The sequence below is a fragment of the Antennarius striatus genome, chromosome 9 (genome assembly GCF_040054535.1).
Source record: "Antennarius striatus isolate MH-2024 chromosome 9, ASM4005453v1, whole genome shotgun sequence".
NCBI lineage: Eukaryota > Metazoa > Chordata > Actinopteri > Lophiiformes > Antennariidae > Antennarius > Antennarius striatus.
In genome coordinates this window covers 17,096,507-17,113,179 of record NC_090784.1, presented here as the reverse complement: position 1 = coordinate 17,113,179, position 16,673 = coordinate 17,096,507, and the positions used below count along the sequence as shown (strand labels likewise).

The window sequence follows — 16,673 nt, the reverse complement described above, 5'->3', positions numbered from 1 at the left end:
GAGGACAACGTGTGGGAGATTGAGTGGGCGAAAAAAGGAGATTAGCGATGAGGGGAGGGAGGGGGGGGTTAAACTACTGTGCATGAGATGTCAATAAAGAGAGGAGAGCTGTAAACCAGGAAAAGTAGGCAACGAGAGTAGGAGGGAGGCAGAGTGCAGAAGGAGACCGACAATAAAAGATTGATTACAGGAGAATGGAGGCGGTAAACTATGCACCACCACACGTCAGACAGAAAAAAAAACAGCATAATTGTAAATAAACATCAAGCAGTCATGCTTAGTGGTTAGGAAGATGGGTGTGTGTGTGTGTGTGTGTGTGATGGAACATGTAGAAACAAAAGAATATGGAGGAGAACGACATGGAGAAGCATGTGGGGTGACTGTCTGGACAAGCTGTGACAACCCATTAAACACCGCTGTCCAAACACATAACACAAGCAGACATTCAAAGCCACCGGTAATGATGGTATAAATTTACTTGACACCACCAGCGGACACACAACCCCTTCACACGTTGGTTGGTGTCATCTTCTGGACTTCAGTGAGTGACTGAGACAGGTGGCAGCAGACTTAAACTAGAACCAGGTTTATTTATCTTGATTCTATGCTATCAGATACATCATCAAACCACTATTAGGTTGGTACCATTATCTTGAAAAGACAATATACAAAATGATGAAAGTAAAAAAATGCGTTAAAAAAAGTTATGCATTAATTCAGATAAAAGATTAAAATGAGGAAATAGAAATAAGAGAAAACAACAGGAGACATTAGTTTCTGAGGCGTGCTCTTCGGGATGTGCGGGCGATGGGAGTTGTCACTTTTGGTGTCTCACTCTCCGCCATTACAGCTTCTAAAAAATAAAGAAAGATAAGTCAAGGAAGCAAGACGTGTTATGGGGCTCTTGTTCTTGAAAATAGAATATGACACAATTCTAATTAGATTATAATTTAAAGAAAATCTTGCAGTCTCATTGATATTCAAAGATTCATACTTGAATTTTACTTTAACATTGTCTTCGGTAACTTCTGACCAACTATTACGGACTTACAATTCAACATTGACTGACTTATTGCTTTGAAGTTGTTTTCCATCAAATCCATCCAGAGATTTTGGGATCAGCTCTGCTTTAACGCACAGCTGAAGAGTAACTGAGGCAACACTGTCCAAAATCTTCTTAGTTGTTCTGGTCCGGCTCAGTGCATCCAATATTCTGGACTTCGATGCAATGACAAAGTTAAGTACTGGCCTGAGTTTAAGTAAAGCAAAGTATATTCTATAAACAATACCTCCTGAAGTCAGAAGTAAAAAAAATTAATTGGCCAACTAAAAATAAAAATACTATTTTTTCCTCTTTTTTTCTTACATTTGACGTAGGCCTGGTGAAAAGACTATAATAAAAAATATTTTCAGTATTTTCATGTGACAAAGAAAAAAGTTCTAATTAACTGATCAATTATTAAAAATATAATATTATTTGAAAAGCAGGAGTTCTCTCATGTAAATTGAATATTGAACGAGTAAAGTTACTGCACTGACCCTCTTCATCCTCCTCTTCATCGCTGCTGAATGTGATCACAGGTTTCTTAGAGCAGCGAGATTTCTGAGGCGTCACAAAACTGTCATCTCCACAACGAGAACCAGAGGTCTTTGCTTGGCCTGTAACATTAATCAAGAAAATATAAAAGGTAGAATATAAAAATGGTTCTGGATACAGCCTTGAACTGGACCCTGAATTAAATCTAACCACTGACCTCTTTTTGTTCTGGTACGGCCTCTGGTGGGCACCGGCGTCTGTTTGACCGTTGTGTCAGTTGATCCTCCTTCATTTTGGTTTTCCTCATCCAGCTCTGGACTTTCAACGTTCTCCAGCCCTCTAGTGTGGACCGCAGTCAGCCGCTTTTCAAACTCATCAATCTGGGCCTGGGGAATCAACAAGTCACTATCTGTCCACGCGAAAATGGCATCAGAACAAATTTTTAAAAATGAGGCAGGTGTAGCACCTTGAACTGGGGTTTGGCCCCACGGCGGAGCTTGGTGGTGATGGAAAGCAGGGGCTGGTAGACTCCAGTCTCTGTTAACTTATCGCTGTAGCACTCCCAGCATTCCTGGAGCCTCTTGAATCCTCGCTCACACATGGACAGCAGAGAAAGAGACATGGCCAAGTCGCACCACTGACGCTCCGTCCTGAGCAAAGAAGTAGGAAGAAAGGCACAGGGATTAAGGTCTAAACTCAATTACAGACTATGTGAAATGCATAGAAATTCCACGTCATAAAAAAGCTCATTACTCATGAATATGGCTTTGCCCTGGCATTTAGACCAAATCTCATTTTCCAGGAAACTCTTGTACCTAAATTCATTTTCTATTGTGTAATATAAAATGTCCTTCTTTTGAGTATGGATGAGGGATGAGTCAGAGGCAGACTGAAGCCTGGCCAGGCTAATTGTTCCTGCTGCATTCCTCAATTATACTGAAAGACAGTTTTCATGACAATGAATGAATAAGAATAAGTTTGGCAGGTGAACCGTGTCGTAAACTCTCTCAATCTGTCTCCATGTACTCATAACGCCTACTAATTACCTGCAACACACGCTGGTTATTTCACAAATGAGATACAGCAGGTCTTACAAATTTTAAAAAACACAAAGATGCAGGTCAGAGTTGTGAAAATGAGAAGAGGAGGTAGAGATAGACTCACTTTGCAGTTCTAAAGCGCTGACACAGTTTCTCCACCAGAGACTCAGTTTGCCTTTCTTTGGTGATGTAGGAGAATAGTTGCCTAAAAAACACACATAAAGATCACTAATTGTCCACGGGCTGCTGGGATGTCGTCATTATAGACAAAAACCTCTGGACAAAGGCAAAGGCAGAGAATTGTAACTCACTTCATAATGGTATTGAAGTCCTCGGAGGTCATACCTCTCTCTGGGTCAGACAAGCGACTGATGATGTCTGGGAGCAGGTTGTAGATCGCATTGTCCTGATAGGTAACACAGAGAAGATGAATAAAATGTCCCAATTATTCAGTCACCATTAAGAGATATTGATGGGTGTGTGTGTCTGTGTGTGTGTACCTTGGTGGACAGCTCATTGAAGAAGTTCAGGGCCAGGCTGGTGATGTGAGGCTCAGGGTCAATTAGCAGCACAGCCACCTCGCTGACTTGACCTTTGACCTTGAGCACATCTTTAAGTACCAGCTGAGTCAGAACTATCACAGCTGTCTGCCTCACCGAGGGAACATCATCACTGAGCCTAGGGGATGCGAGATGATCAGCTGACTAGGAGTAGTTGCATCATGTCGGCTTCTTATTATTGCTACACACAGAACACTGTTTTAAAATTATAAAGGCTTCTATGTTTCAACTTTATAATTTTTCTGTATTTCTACCCCATCAGAAATGTTTAAGATTTTAAACCATGTCGACTAGATATGTAACGATATAAAAATTCAAGGGATGAACAAAATCATTTGCTTTCATTTTTCAGGGAACTGAACACCTGAGAGAATTGTGTGGCTGGTTCAGTTTTGTCTTAAACACAGTCGTCTCCCAGAAAATAAGATTATGCCTACATTTGAATAAAGTGAAATGTCCAAAATTATTCACACCCTTCTCAATAATAAAAGTGATACACCTTTATTGGCTATGACAGTAACCAAATGCTTCCTGTAATTGGTGACTGTCTTGTGGAGTGTCTTCACTGGTATTTTTGTGATGAGCTCCAACTCTTTCAGGTTGGAGGGTCTCATCACACTGATCTTTTGCTCCTTCCATAGATTATCAATTGAATTCAAGTCAGGACTCTGGCTGGGCCACAGGAAAATATTCACGTTTTTGTCTGCAAACCATTTACCTTTTTTTTGCTGCGTGTTTTGTGTCATTGTGATGAAATGTCCGCTTGTGCCCAGGGCCAAGCTTTTCTGCAGACTGCCTGATGTTGACAATCTTGACATAATGCTCTTTTGTTCGTGATTCGTTTACTGGGATTAGGTTCCCTGGTCCACTGGCTGAAACACCGCCCCAAAGCAACAGGATCCCATCACCATGTTCGCCAGTGGGGATGGTCTTCTTAGGGTTGAAGGCCTTTTTTATGCCAAACTGAAAAATGCATCTTTGTTTCAAAACTTGCTGGTTGAATAAAACTAATTTTAAGTTAAAATTTGCTTGGGGTGTCCATGATTTTGGGCTTAACTGTATTATAATTGTTGTGTTTCACTAGTCCAACAGAATGTTATGGAAACCAAGCGACTGTCACGGGCTGAACACAATGTCTTGGGGCGGACTGTGACGGGTCAATCAGATTTCTAACAATCAATCAGCATTCTAACACCAATTCAGAGTTACATTCACCCACATCCACGGAACAAAAGAAACTCATTAACCATTTCTCATTTGCACCAGAGAGCAGGACTCCATGCTGAGGTTCAAACACTTGTACTTTTGGCACCTCCACATGCCAGAGCAGGAGCTTACAACAGCAATGAACAGGGTAATTAATTCTTAATGCTCTTATCAGGAGGTTCCAGGGCAGCAGCTTTAAAAACAGTGGAGGTACTGGTGTGTGGGAGACAATTAGGAAACGCTATGAAAAGCTTATCAGCTAGAAAACACTACAAGGGTAATGCCACATAAAAAAAAAAACTGCATGTTTTATGTATCTGAAACACCTCAATGTGGCATTATCAACCATTATAATTGAAAACATACTTCAGACTGACCAACCTCAAGTTCTAAGTTTGCTGTGGGGAAACACGAACCAACGAAACAGCCATGTTTTTAAAATAAAAGCATACTCATCTGTGTAAAACCTTTGATTCGACTTCAAATCAGTCCCTTCAGCTCACCCAAGCAGTGTGTATAATTACAACGCACACTAGTCATTTGTGCAGGTCACAATGTGTAACAAACTGGTCATTAAGCTGTCCCTTGTCTAAAATTGCCCTCATCTGAGTCGGTCCAGGACTCCACCCAGTGCACTAGTGGGCGTTGCGCTTTTTACTACCAGTGGATTTTTTTGGTCTGCTCTCCATAGCATCAACAGCGGTCCAAACACAAGGCCGTATCAGAGCTCGTATTCATACCGTAGATCTCAAAAGTTTGTCACTTCCCCCCATTATAAAGTTATGATGGGAAAAGAAAACTTTTCCCATCATGTGGCTCAGTGGAGCAATGTGGCAGCCACAACACTTCAGTAGCTGTGAGGAACACACAGACAAGTGGCGGTGGGATACAGATGAAAATGGATCAGGTGTACAAACACAGGGGAAACGTGTTTTACAGGACACCCACTCGGCTGAGCAGCCAGGCATAGGTTGTACCTCATAAGAAAACCAATTTAAAAATAACGACAATAATGTGTGTCAAATGATGAGCGATGAGGTGCCGCTGTGGCAAAATTTGTTTTATATTCCTTGGCTGATTAAACGAACGTCTACACACTACCTGGCGTAGAGATTCTGTGTCCAGGGTTCCAGGATGTTTGGAAAACGAACGATGAGGTCTCCCAGGGCGATGATGGCATTAGCCCTGACCACAGGGAGCGCTGAGCGTTCCAGCACCGTAAACATGAGACGGATGTTTTCTTCACACATCGATGGGCTGAAATAACAGATTAAAAAACATGATCTAATTGTTCTTTTTTACACCCAGCTAAAACTAATGTAGTCTAACAACGGTATGGAAGCAAACGTTACCTTCATGAAGGTTTTGTTTAACCATTTTAGAAAAATGTGTTAACATAAAGCATTTTTGATCTTGTAATGGTTCTCCTTTGTCTTGACTGTTTGACCATATACAGTAGTTCAGCTGTGTATTTAAACTGTTCAAGTTTTTATGTATACATATTCAAAACATTTCAAAATATTCCATAAAATACAAGAAAATGTGTTGTAACAAAATCCACATTATCACATCAGAGGTCAGAGGTCACATGTGCACCTGAACATTTTGTTGAAAATCAACCATATAAAACAAATCGACAAACGTTCACCTAACATGAGATCAGAAGTGACTTTACCTGATCATCATGTATTGAGAAAGCGCCAGGCAGGCAGCGGTGGTGAGCTGGGGGTGGGAGTAGCGTCCAGGGGAGCTGCAGACTTTCACCAGCAGGGGAAGAAATGCACACAGGAGGTTTTCCTCTGGACATGCAGAAAGCAGAGAGGACAGGAGGGACATGTTAAGTGTGTGAAAATTAGGTGAGGTGTGGGCGTTAAACACAGATCAGACAAGTCGTTTTTATTACCAGCCAGTAATTCAGTCTCGCAGATCTTTCTGATAAGTTCAGCTTCTGTATCTTCAGCGGAGGCACCGATCAACCCCATATCCTCCTCTATGGCACTCTCATTAGCTGTTTGCTGTTGGACATAAGAAACATAACAGCTTGACCAAACTGCCACTTCACTCTGCAACATATTTCATAAAAATAAAACTAATTGAACATGAGCAAAGAAGACAATTTAGAAAAATATATGGATCAAGAACAACGCTTTCTGTTCTGAACGTGAGCATTAGCTAATCCAGGTGAAATAAATTATCATCCTCAGCATAATGAATTTTGCCACACTAAAGCGTTTCAGCACAAATGTTGTCCAGAGTACTTTTAAAACCATAAATATCATTCAGATCCAAAAAGCAGACTTAACCGGACTACAGGAATTACAGTATGAAGTGAAATAAGTTAATGATTAATGATTATTTTCTTTGCACACACCTCAAATGATTACCATCAATAGTAAAATTTATTTATTTCAAGTTCTAATTGAAGTACCGGTAATTTCGTGTTGTTGGTATTTGCAGCAGTTGTATTCTCAGTTAATATATTCAGCACAGTTTTAAAAACAAAACATTGCAACTCATCCATTTATCAACTAAACCTCCTGCATGAAGTGGGAACAGAGTTTCCATTTGATCATGGATGACCATCCGTCACAGTACCTTTTGGAAACAACAGGCTCAGAACAAGCATGACGCCAACAGTTTTGGTCCACACACATCCCACTTTAGTTGAAGTAGTGCTTTATTTGAAGAGTGTCGTTATGCAGCTGTACAGGTGTCAAACACAGGCCCTTCACCTTAGCTTTGTTGGATGGACCCTTCTCCTCCCTCTCCTCTGTCTCTCCTCTCCTCCTCCGCAGCTCCGTACTCACACTGCGCTCCAGGTGAGACACCTGCCAGAACGCCACACAGCCACACAGAGCCAACATCTGGGCCAGACACACACAGTTCACTGCAAGAGAGACACACACACACATAAGCACACTAGATTAAGAATAAAGGTGGTCCTCAAGATATGGACATTAGACTTGTACACTCTCGTATGATACAAACAACCGCGCAACACCATAGCTGACTACTGACATTCCCCTTTCTGCCCCAACCCCGCCAAGTAGTGGGACATTAACACCCCATAGATTAACATTTCACATCATGTTAAAATAACTCGGCAAAAATCAGACTAAGTGAACAGTTTGCTCTGATGTCAGACTTCATGTGACCTTTTCTGCTTTCCTGCTGGGGCATTGTGTGCAGCAATCTGTCCTTTTATCTACGTCTCTGCAAACTTCTGAGCAGGAAATGAACCCATAATGTATATATGTATATGGGAACATTCACAAAATCGCCTCAAATGATGATTAAAGATGGAAAGTCAATGAATAAAGACTTACGAACAATTCAGCTTACAAACAGCCTTTTGGAATCCATTGTGTTTGTAGGTTGAGTAATATCTGTATGCTAAGAAAGCAAAGAGCACAGGAGACACACCCTCACTCACCTTGTTCACCTTGCTCATCTGACTCCTGAGAGCCCTCTTGCATTTGGCCAGCATCCTTGTTGATTTCACCACCTTCTGCAATCTGATCCAGTAAGAGGCGAGCGCCGCGCTGGAGCAGCCGGGAGCACAGCTGGTCGGGAGATTCGGCCAGGAAGTAGATGAGACGGACGGCCTGCTCCATGAAGCTGTGCCAGTAAGGGTTTTCCATCACCACACCTGGAGCAAACACCAGCAGAAGCAGTGAGGAGAAAATTAAATGGTAACTGCAGATGGGTCGAACCTCGTTGATTCTGTATTTACCGTCAGCGATGGCTTGTGTGAGGCAGGTGAAGAGCTGATGGTCCTGGGGCAGTCTGAACGGCACACCTTTAGATTGCTGGTGATGTTAACAATACATTATTATAGGCTTAAAATTTACCACAACACAGGGCTAGGCACTGAACTTAAAAGTTTCCATGGGTTCTTACCCTGACATGGTCAGTGATGCTACAGATGGTGATGACTGTGTCTCTAGCCAGAAGTAAATCTTCAGCCACTTTTTCTCCCAGAGCCACCGAACAAAGAGTGTCAATATTACTAAGAACCACTTCCCTCTCTGCCCTGAAAGGTTCACACACACACACACACACACACACACACACACACACACACACACACACACACACACACACTTTTAGAGAGAGGCATAAGGTATGTTCTTTATATTCTCAAACAATCATGTGACCATTGCAAGTGAAGTCACAACATCTCAGCCATACGTCGCCCCAACTCCTGTGCACCGGCCATAATCAGTCTTGGATGCATCCCAGGAGTTCAGTACTAATGCGAGTAGGAGGGTGGGTTCGGTGAAGCACATAAGATTTAATAGCTTATGAATGCTGCTGGCTGGATAAAGAGAGGCAGCAGTGTGGGTGGACTGCAGATAGAGTCTGTGCTCATTCTTCCCTACAGCTGCATTCTTTGAGGGGAAAACTTAAAAACATTTATATTCAGTAAACTGTACTGGCACAGAGCCGAGCTACATGGTCGTGACTTTGATTTTAATGACGTAGTTAAATCTTTACGCGAACTGAAAGGGCTGAATGTCAAGTACCTGATCCAGGACCAAAATGTGAAAAGGATGTGCCTGGGGGGATTTTACATAATGCTTTGAAAAACTGTTCAGTCAGTCAAACGAACACAAACTACAGCATTACAATGAATTGTGTTTTTGTTTTGGGTTTTTTTTTACAGATGAAAAGAATCCTGGTCATTTTAACATAAAACAGGATTCTAGGTTTGGTTTAAGTGTAATGAGATAAAGGATCACAGTACCTGATATTTGTCTGACTGTTAAATAAGAGAACTTAGTTTATTCAACCTCATTTCTATTGAATTGGTCAGAAACTCCACTCAAGGATCTATCCTGAACAAGTCATGTGGAGTCATAGTGCCACGTAAATCTAAAAAAGCCTATTTTACCCATGACATACATGGGATTTAAAAATGAGCTGTAGAGTATTGGTTATAGCCAACCTACAGCCTGTCAAGTTTGTTTTAGTCGACATCCCTACCTATTGCACTGCGTAGTGTCTCAATGACAAAGTTGATCAACACAAGCCTCATCGGGACCCTTTCTTGACCATCAATGCAAGGTGACATGTAGCCTACATGAACTGAATGTCATTATAAACTCAAAACCAAAAATGTATGTATCGAGGTCACTTATCCAACAGAACAGGACAGAGAAGGAGGGGCTGAGCCAATTTGGTATTGTTTTAGGTAAGTGTGTCTATCTTTACTAGAATTATCCATGAACAAAATACAAAAACAATGTTTTAACTGCTCATTCTGCTCATTCTTGACCGAATTCTGTAAACCGTACACACGGTCTAGCAAAAATCAGATGTACCTCTGATTTGGAACCCCACATATTTGGGCACTGAGAAGTAAAAAAAAAAAACAGATTCAATGAATGTTACAGTAATGGGGGGGGGGGTTTACCGTGCAGCCATGCCCAGCAGTAACACTGCAGCTCGTCTGTGTAAAGCAGAAGTTTCACGTTTGCCGGTGAACCTCTCCCATAAGACTTGCACTACAGTAGACTGGAGGTTACTGCTGGAGCCAAAGAACTCCTGCACCTGCAAAACAACCGTCAATATGTGTAAGGAGGGTATTTAAATTTAAGGAGTTGTATCAAACATGCCCCCAGTATTCAATTTGCAACGTTTATTGGCTGTTACCCATATAAAGTAATCATTGGATTAAAAACAGTTGCTCACTATTTCCTCCAGACATTGGATGGTTCCCAGAGATGCATCAACCACCAGCTCAGATAAACTGTCCACAAGAGTCTGGGCTTTCATTCTGGAGACGAGATGTTTTCGTTAAGTCAGTAAGTAACACATAATGCAGCATACAACATTAAGACATAGATTCGTGAAATCTTTTACAGACCTGATGGTGTCTCCCTGGGGGTTCAAATATAGACGTCTATAGGCCTGAACCACTGCATCTTTAATGGCAGCATCGGTGGACCACACCAGAGGCAACATCTTCCTGACCCCGCTGACGGAGTTGGCTACGCTGAACTCGCATACCGTCACACAAAACTGCACCGCTTCCTGAACCACTGCAAAACAAAATGTAGCTGTTAAAGGTGAAAATACTGAACATGGTGGAACAGTTTGTTCTCCGGGGAATACTATCAAATACCGGAAGTGGTTTTCCAGTATAGCATGGAGTTGATGATACTGATCGCTCTTTCCACCTGTAAGGAAAAGGTTTCTGTGTCTTTCAGGTACTGCACCAGCATCTCCTGCTTCTTCAGCTCAGCTTCATCCCCCTCCTTTTCCACCTCTTTCTGCGGGGTTGCTGGTAAATTCTGGCTGACCTCAGAGTTGTCCTCATCAGAGCCTGAAAAGAACACGAAAAGCTAAATACAGCAATTTACTGTTATTAAAAAACTAACGCATGTTAATTAGAGCATATTTCTATTGCTTTCTGCAGCATAGTAATAATACCAAATTATACTTATGACCGTTATGCACTTAGAACTCTTGAATTAACTGATTTTGATAAGTATCTCCAAATGATTTAGGCTTTACCTTTAAAAATCAGAGCCATTGTGTTCATTAAGGTGTCAGGAGTGACCGTGGAGAGCGAAGCAAATATCGCAGATTTAGGGAAGCAGGTGTGGGATCTCATACAAAGACGAACAGCATTCCTATAAATGAGGAAGACGAAGATTTTCACATTGTTGACTAATTGACAGTGTGTCAGAAAATTATCCTTCAGACTGTGATTTTGAATTCAGTTAACTTTTTCCCCCATGGTAACACTGAAAGGTGATTAGTCTCACCTGTATTTGTTGACACGGAGGTACTGAGCAATCTTCACTGCAGTTGCTCGGTCACCTTCCTCCACATCGACATCCTCGTCTTCGTCCTGCTGTTGCTCCTTTTCTGTTTCACTTGGAGGCTCCAGCTCCATCCTGACAGTGACGAGCAGCTCAGGCATCATGGCAGCCCACAGCTCAGATGCTTTAATCACCGCCACTGGAGGGAGAAGAAGAGGAAAAGAACAAGTCAAACATGATAAAGATGGTTCCTGTCAGAGATATGACAACAACAACCGTGGAGAAACAAAAATGACAGGTCATATACCATATAGCATAAATAATACTGTACTATTTTGCATTATTTTGATGATGTACCACAGTATTTGCTATTAGTGAAACCATGTGGTTGAGTTTTACTTATCGATTGCTATTTTTTTTTGCCCTTGAGGAGAAACAACATGCAAGCAATGAGGTATCCTGCTTTCATTTGAAACTTAAGAAACCTTGAAGCAATTTCAAAATCTTAACAGGAACATCAAGAACTTCATAAAATCCCGAAATACTACTTGATCTTATGGTACTCAAAGTTGTAAATTTTGATATCATTTTTAAGAGACAAAAAATGTCTACTGGGTGTAAAAGGGTTCTTAAGGTTGCCCTCAGATTACCAAAGAAGCAACTCAAGGCTGACTGATACAGAAAGAGTTGGGTGAACTACAATGCCGAACACAAACATGCACGCGCGCACACACACACACACACACACTGTATGCCTCATCACCACAATTATTCCACAGTGACTTTAAGGGAATAATTTGGGGACGAGCCAAATCACTGTAGGCAGGCCCTTACAGCAGAGCAGGAATCCTCCCCCACACTACCAAGATTACCTGCCGGTCACGACAAAGAAGAACCCAACTCTCATTCAGTAAGCTCGTATTCGCCTTGGTCTCATCACTGGGCAAACTTTGACTGAGCATGAAAACTCAGAGGTTTAATTTCTTTTTTCTTTGATACAATAGTCATCCCTACCTGGTGCTTTTCCCTCCAGTTTGTCTTTCATCTCTCTTAGTTTAGCAGTCTCTTTCTCCAATGGTTTCTTCAGATCTGCACTACTCAGCTGAAAGACCATATTATGGTGGCACTTGTGAATTCTTAAGAACAACATCTACCATCACGGGTCAAGATTTTATTGATTTATTTACCTTGCAGCTATAGGGATTGTGTGCGATAAAAGCCGCCAACAGTTGAATGGCGTTCTTCACCGCATTTATAGATTTGTCCATCAGTCGTCCCACGGCGAGCTCCATCACCTCGCTGTATCGACACAGGGGCAGCGCCTGAATAAATTCACATTTTGAAAATCTGAGTGACCGCACTTAACATCACTTTACAGATCCACTGCAAGTCTGTGAAAACATACTTTGCTGTTGACAATACGTGTGAAGGCCTGCAACACACGTGCCCTGACGTGGGAATGCGTGTCATGCAGATGTTCCTGCAGCGTGTCAAAGAAGCGGTCGCGGTCGGCTTTACCAGATTCATCAAGCCCGTCGCCACACAGGACCCGCACCAGGATCTCTCCAAGCACCTCACACACAGCAACTCGCATTGTGTGGCTCTAAAAAGTGGGATTGCTCAGTTAGAGAAACAAAACAACATCTCTTTAATCATGTTCTCATATAGACTTTTAAAAATTGTACTTTGCATTAGTGACACCATCAGACATTAAAGTTGTCCATTGCTAGTTTTCATATCTATGAGCTGCAATTTAACAATTCAATGAGAGTAGAATGACCATGTACATGTATTTAGTACCTCTCCTTCCAGGTGTGTGATGAGAACACTAATGTTGGGAATCATTAATTCAGGAATGAGAGAACCAAGTTCAGAAAGGAAGGAAGCAAAAGCTTTGACTCCTGAACCTTCTCTGGCAAGTTCTTCACTTGACTTCTGACCAATTTCCCTGGAATAAGGGGGAAAAACAACACAGTATAAACATCCTTCCAATCATATTTCGACAGTATAAATCAAATAAACGCTCACATGAAACTTAAAGTGAAGCATGCATTGTGCTTGCAGACCTTATCACTTCTCCTGTGATAGCCCTGGCTCCATATTCTGTGCTCCACACAGAAACTGCCTGGGCAAACACGGACGACAACTGCTCAAAGTGTTGCAGCAACTGGATCACCTTTACACTTGCACCTGTAAGAGTTGAGCGTTTGCATAAAAATCAAACCATTACAACAAGACTAAATCAGCTTTTCATTCTGAGCACGTCACACCATGGCACTTTTTGTTCTTTATATACACTCACACGCAAATTCTTGAAATGAACACGACTGTTTCAAAATCTTGTCCGCAGGTTCATATGACAAAGAGACTAACCTAGGAGGTGATTGTATTTCTTGATCAATACCCCCAGTAGGTGGATTATCCAATCTCTGGTGGGTTTACTCTTGACATGACCGATAGTTGGGTTTTCAAGCAGTTTATAGCAACAGCAGGTGACACAGCTAAAAAGAACAGAAGAAAGAATTAAGTGTGTTCACGTTTGGCTGCATGGAACTTTAAAATTTTAAATCTGAAGCATTGGGAGCTTCTATAATCATCATTAGTTACACAATGTTATATTCCAACTGAAACTAATAAAAAGTACAAAAATAAAAGGAATTCTGCATGGAATATCAGACTGGTTGAGCTGTATTTACATAATGACCATAAAATGTATTTTAATAATTAAAAAGAAAGGGGGGGGGTCATTTTTGCCATGCAGTAAGAAATATCTGATTTCTGTCATCATTTTTGTCTCCGTAAGAGTCACTTAAATTTAGTTATTTAACAAATATTTGAAATGGCAAGACTTTTTGATTTCAAAATCTAGAAATTAACTTCTGGTATTTTGTAAAGTTCAAATATGAATACTTTGTCTTCTTCATCATTAACTTGTGACTTCTGAGATCATTTTTAAGGGAACAATGAGTTCCTGAAGGTACCCTCAGATTACCAAAGAAGCAACTCATAGCTGACTGAAGTGGAGAGAGAGTTGGGTGAACTACAATGCCGAATACAAACACACACACACACATACACATACAGACACACACACACACACACACACTCTGTATGCCTCATCACCACAATTATTCCCCAGTTACTTTAGGGGAATAATTTGGGGGCGAGTCAAATCAATGTAGGCAGGCCCTTACAGCAGAGCAGGAATCCTCCCCCACACTACCAAGATTACCTGCCGGTCAGGACAAAGAAGAACCCAACTCTCATTCAGTAAGCTCATATTTGCCTTGGTCTCATCACTGGGCAGACTTTGACTGAGCATGAACAAATATGAAAGTTTAATTGGTTGAATGAACAAAGAATCCTCTAGAATCAACATGAGAACCATAAGAAAACAAAGGAATAACACCAGAAGATATTAGCTGCAAGTCATTTGTTCATGGAAACAAAAGTAACAGTCTGGAGATCATATAATCTTGCTAGGCTCTAACACTATACACTGAAAGTAACAATCACCTATTTAAAGTTAGGAGATCTGGAGAGGAAGGTTGGGGGCTAATGTCAAAAAATATAATCAGATAACCAAGCTTGATACACTTCTCTTAACTAAGTACCTGATGAACTCTTCCTCCACCAAGGACAGGTTCCAGAGGGAACGGATATCCAACTGGAGAAGCTGGATGAGGGCTTGCAGCACCCTCTCCCTCTCAGAATCCCACTGCAACATCTCTCCACTGGCTTTGCCCTTTTTACCACCCTGTACAACAAAGACAATGACTTTCAAAAAAAGTATGTGCTTCATGGTTACCAGTAAGAACAAACAGTGCACTCTTAAAAACAAAGCACAACTTCTCATATCCCCATTGTGTCCTATTCAATTGCCTCAGTGGACACTTCAAATGATTTTATGCAGAACAATTTACCTGCATAGTATTTCCTAGTTACACTTTCTATAACCATACCTTTCCAGGTGCCGTTATGATGCTCTGTCTATAGGACTCACTCTCCAGGAGCTCTGTGAGTTTACACAGCAAGTAGACACTCATTTTTACTGCATTGAGTTTCTCCTTGCGCTCCGCAGCCGAGATAGACACAGTGACGAGAAACGATGGCAAGAAAGCAGACAGACCGCTAACCACTGAAAGAAAAAAGAAAAAAAATGAGAACACATGATCATGCATACACATGAAGGAAACATTTATGTCTATTTAAACACAGAAACGTAAAAAGAACCTCAAACCTTGTACTAGTATCTCCAAAGTATCCTCTTTTACAGCAAGCTCCACTGAGTTATAGTGCCTTTAAAGAATAAATGCGGCAGCTTTGTATTTATTTGATTACTAGTAACAATAAGTTCAACAATCTAAGTCTGATCAATACTTACTGTAGCACACTGTAGCCTGTGTCAAACTGTTGCAGTATACACAAAGGGCCCTGGCTCCTCAATGCAGCTTTGAATTCTGTATGAACAAAACTTTAACATTCAGTAACAACACAAAATAAAACGTGAATGAACGTCATCGTGATAAATACATCTCCAGAACTCTTACTACTGAGATAGGTGGGCAGCTGTTTGGGGGGCACCACATCGTGAACGACATACTGGTTAATGCCCCCGGTCTTCACCAGGTCACCCACACACACAGGCACAAAAAAGTCCCACGACATTCCTGTCAGAGTTAAACCATAGTGATTAGCATTGTAAACAAGGTACTGCATTAATTTCAGCAATAGTACTTTGTTTAATTGTACAAGCTACGCAACGAAATGGCGTAATGTCAAGATATTTTATTAATTAGCAGCTTTGTTGTTATGAATAAACGAAGCCAACATCTGGTGACAACGTTAGCAGGTTAACAAGTTTGGTTAATAGTGTTATACTGTAATTACTTACCACAAAACACATGAGCTGCCAAATAAATATGAAAAATAAATCTCACCTGTGACGTGTGAAGTCTCGTTAGCCAATGTTTCGATCACTGAAGTCAACAGTATGGACCGCTAGCTCACCGCCTGTAAGCAGTTTGAAATCCGCTTTCAAATTTGTTTGGAGATGGCGCCAAAGACGCAGAGCTCTGACGTCATATCAAAGCGCCTTCGTTTGAAGGAAGACTCACACCACATTGCCGCCTAACGGAGAAGTTCCTCCAATCCCTCTGATGAGTAGTCCCTATCAGGATTTCATCTTAAAAAATTTTCTAAGGAAACTATCAATGCGTAGAAAATCAAAAGGCAATACAGTTCATACTAAAGTTAACATATATATTATAAAAGCGCAAATATGTGTGCAATATATCTAAAAGAGTGTAAAATTAATTTTCACACAGGGCTCAAGTACAAAAAAATTGAAGCTAGTAAGTGTGGCTGGCTGGCTAGGTATACAAAACTATGTTTTCACACACAGACAAGTCTTACATTTTTTTTGTCAGCGACGATAAAAACATAGAAAAATGGCCGCAAAGACAAATGTTTGAGGTAGTAGCTGTATTCAAATGATTGACAACACAAGCACACCCTCTCCCCTGTACTAATGTTTCAGCTACAGAAATGACAATACTTT

At 41.1% G+C, this 16,673-nt stretch overlaps 1 protein-coding gene and 2 non-coding genes across 3 annotated transcripts; all 3 read right to left on the bottom strand.

Moving 5' to 3' along the window:
* Positions 1-604: 604 nt before the first annotated feature.
* ncapd2 (non-SMC condensin I complex, subunit D2) lies at positions 605-16,148 on the bottom strand. Its single transcript, XM_068322765.1, has 32 exons — positions 16,054-16,148; positions 15,664-15,783; positions 15,498-15,573; positions 15,354-15,412; positions 15,076-15,251; positions 14,728-14,870; positions 13,487-13,614; positions 13,180-13,303; positions 12,914-13,061; positions 12,519-12,716; positions 12,301-12,435; positions 12,128-12,215; positions 11,117-11,312; positions 10,863-10,981; positions 10,471-10,671; positions 10,213-10,387; positions 10,038-10,122; positions 9,760-9,896; positions 8,244-8,376; positions 8,077-8,152; positions 7,777-7,992; positions 7,076-7,230; positions 6,247-6,358; positions 6,019-6,142; positions 5,445-5,600; positions 3,078-3,255; positions 2,889-2,983; positions 2,702-2,782; positions 2,004-2,187; positions 1,755-1,923; positions 1,540-1,659; positions 605-853 (listed from the first exon to the last, which is right to left on the bottom strand). Exons 2-32 carry the CDS (start codon positions 15,779-15,781, stop codon positions 771-773), a joined length of 4,188 nt encoding a protein of 1,395 aa, XP_068178866.1. The 5' UTR covers positions 15,782-15,783; positions 16,054-16,148; the 3' UTR covers positions 605-770.
* On the bottom strand, positions 11,750-12,058 carry LOC137602187 (small nucleolar RNA U85). The gene has a single exon (XR_011037138.1). It is a non-coding gene; the product is annotated as a small nucleolar RNA U85 (small nucleolar RNA).
* On the bottom strand, positions 14,092-14,418 carry LOC137602188 (small nucleolar RNA U85). Its single transcript, XR_011037139.1, has one exon. It is a non-coding gene; the product is annotated as a small nucleolar RNA U85 (small nucleolar RNA).
* Positions 16,149-16,673: the final 525 nt, after the last annotated feature.

Excerpts from the sequence above, each read along its gene's own strand:
- ncapd2 (XM_068322765.1), bottom strand. The coding sequence starts at position 15,781 with ATGTCGTGGGACTTTTTTGTGCCTGTGTGTGTGGGTGACCTGGTGAAG. Across the intron at positions 13,615-14,727 it reads GTGGAGGAAGAGTTCATCAG|CTGTGTCACCTGCTGTTGCT; the intron begins GTACTTAGTTAA and ends TGTTCTTTTTAG. Across the intron at positions 12,436-12,518 it reads CACGTATTGTCAACAGCAAA|GCGCTGCCCCTGTGTCGATA; the intron begins GTATGTTTTCAC and ends GAATTTATTCAG.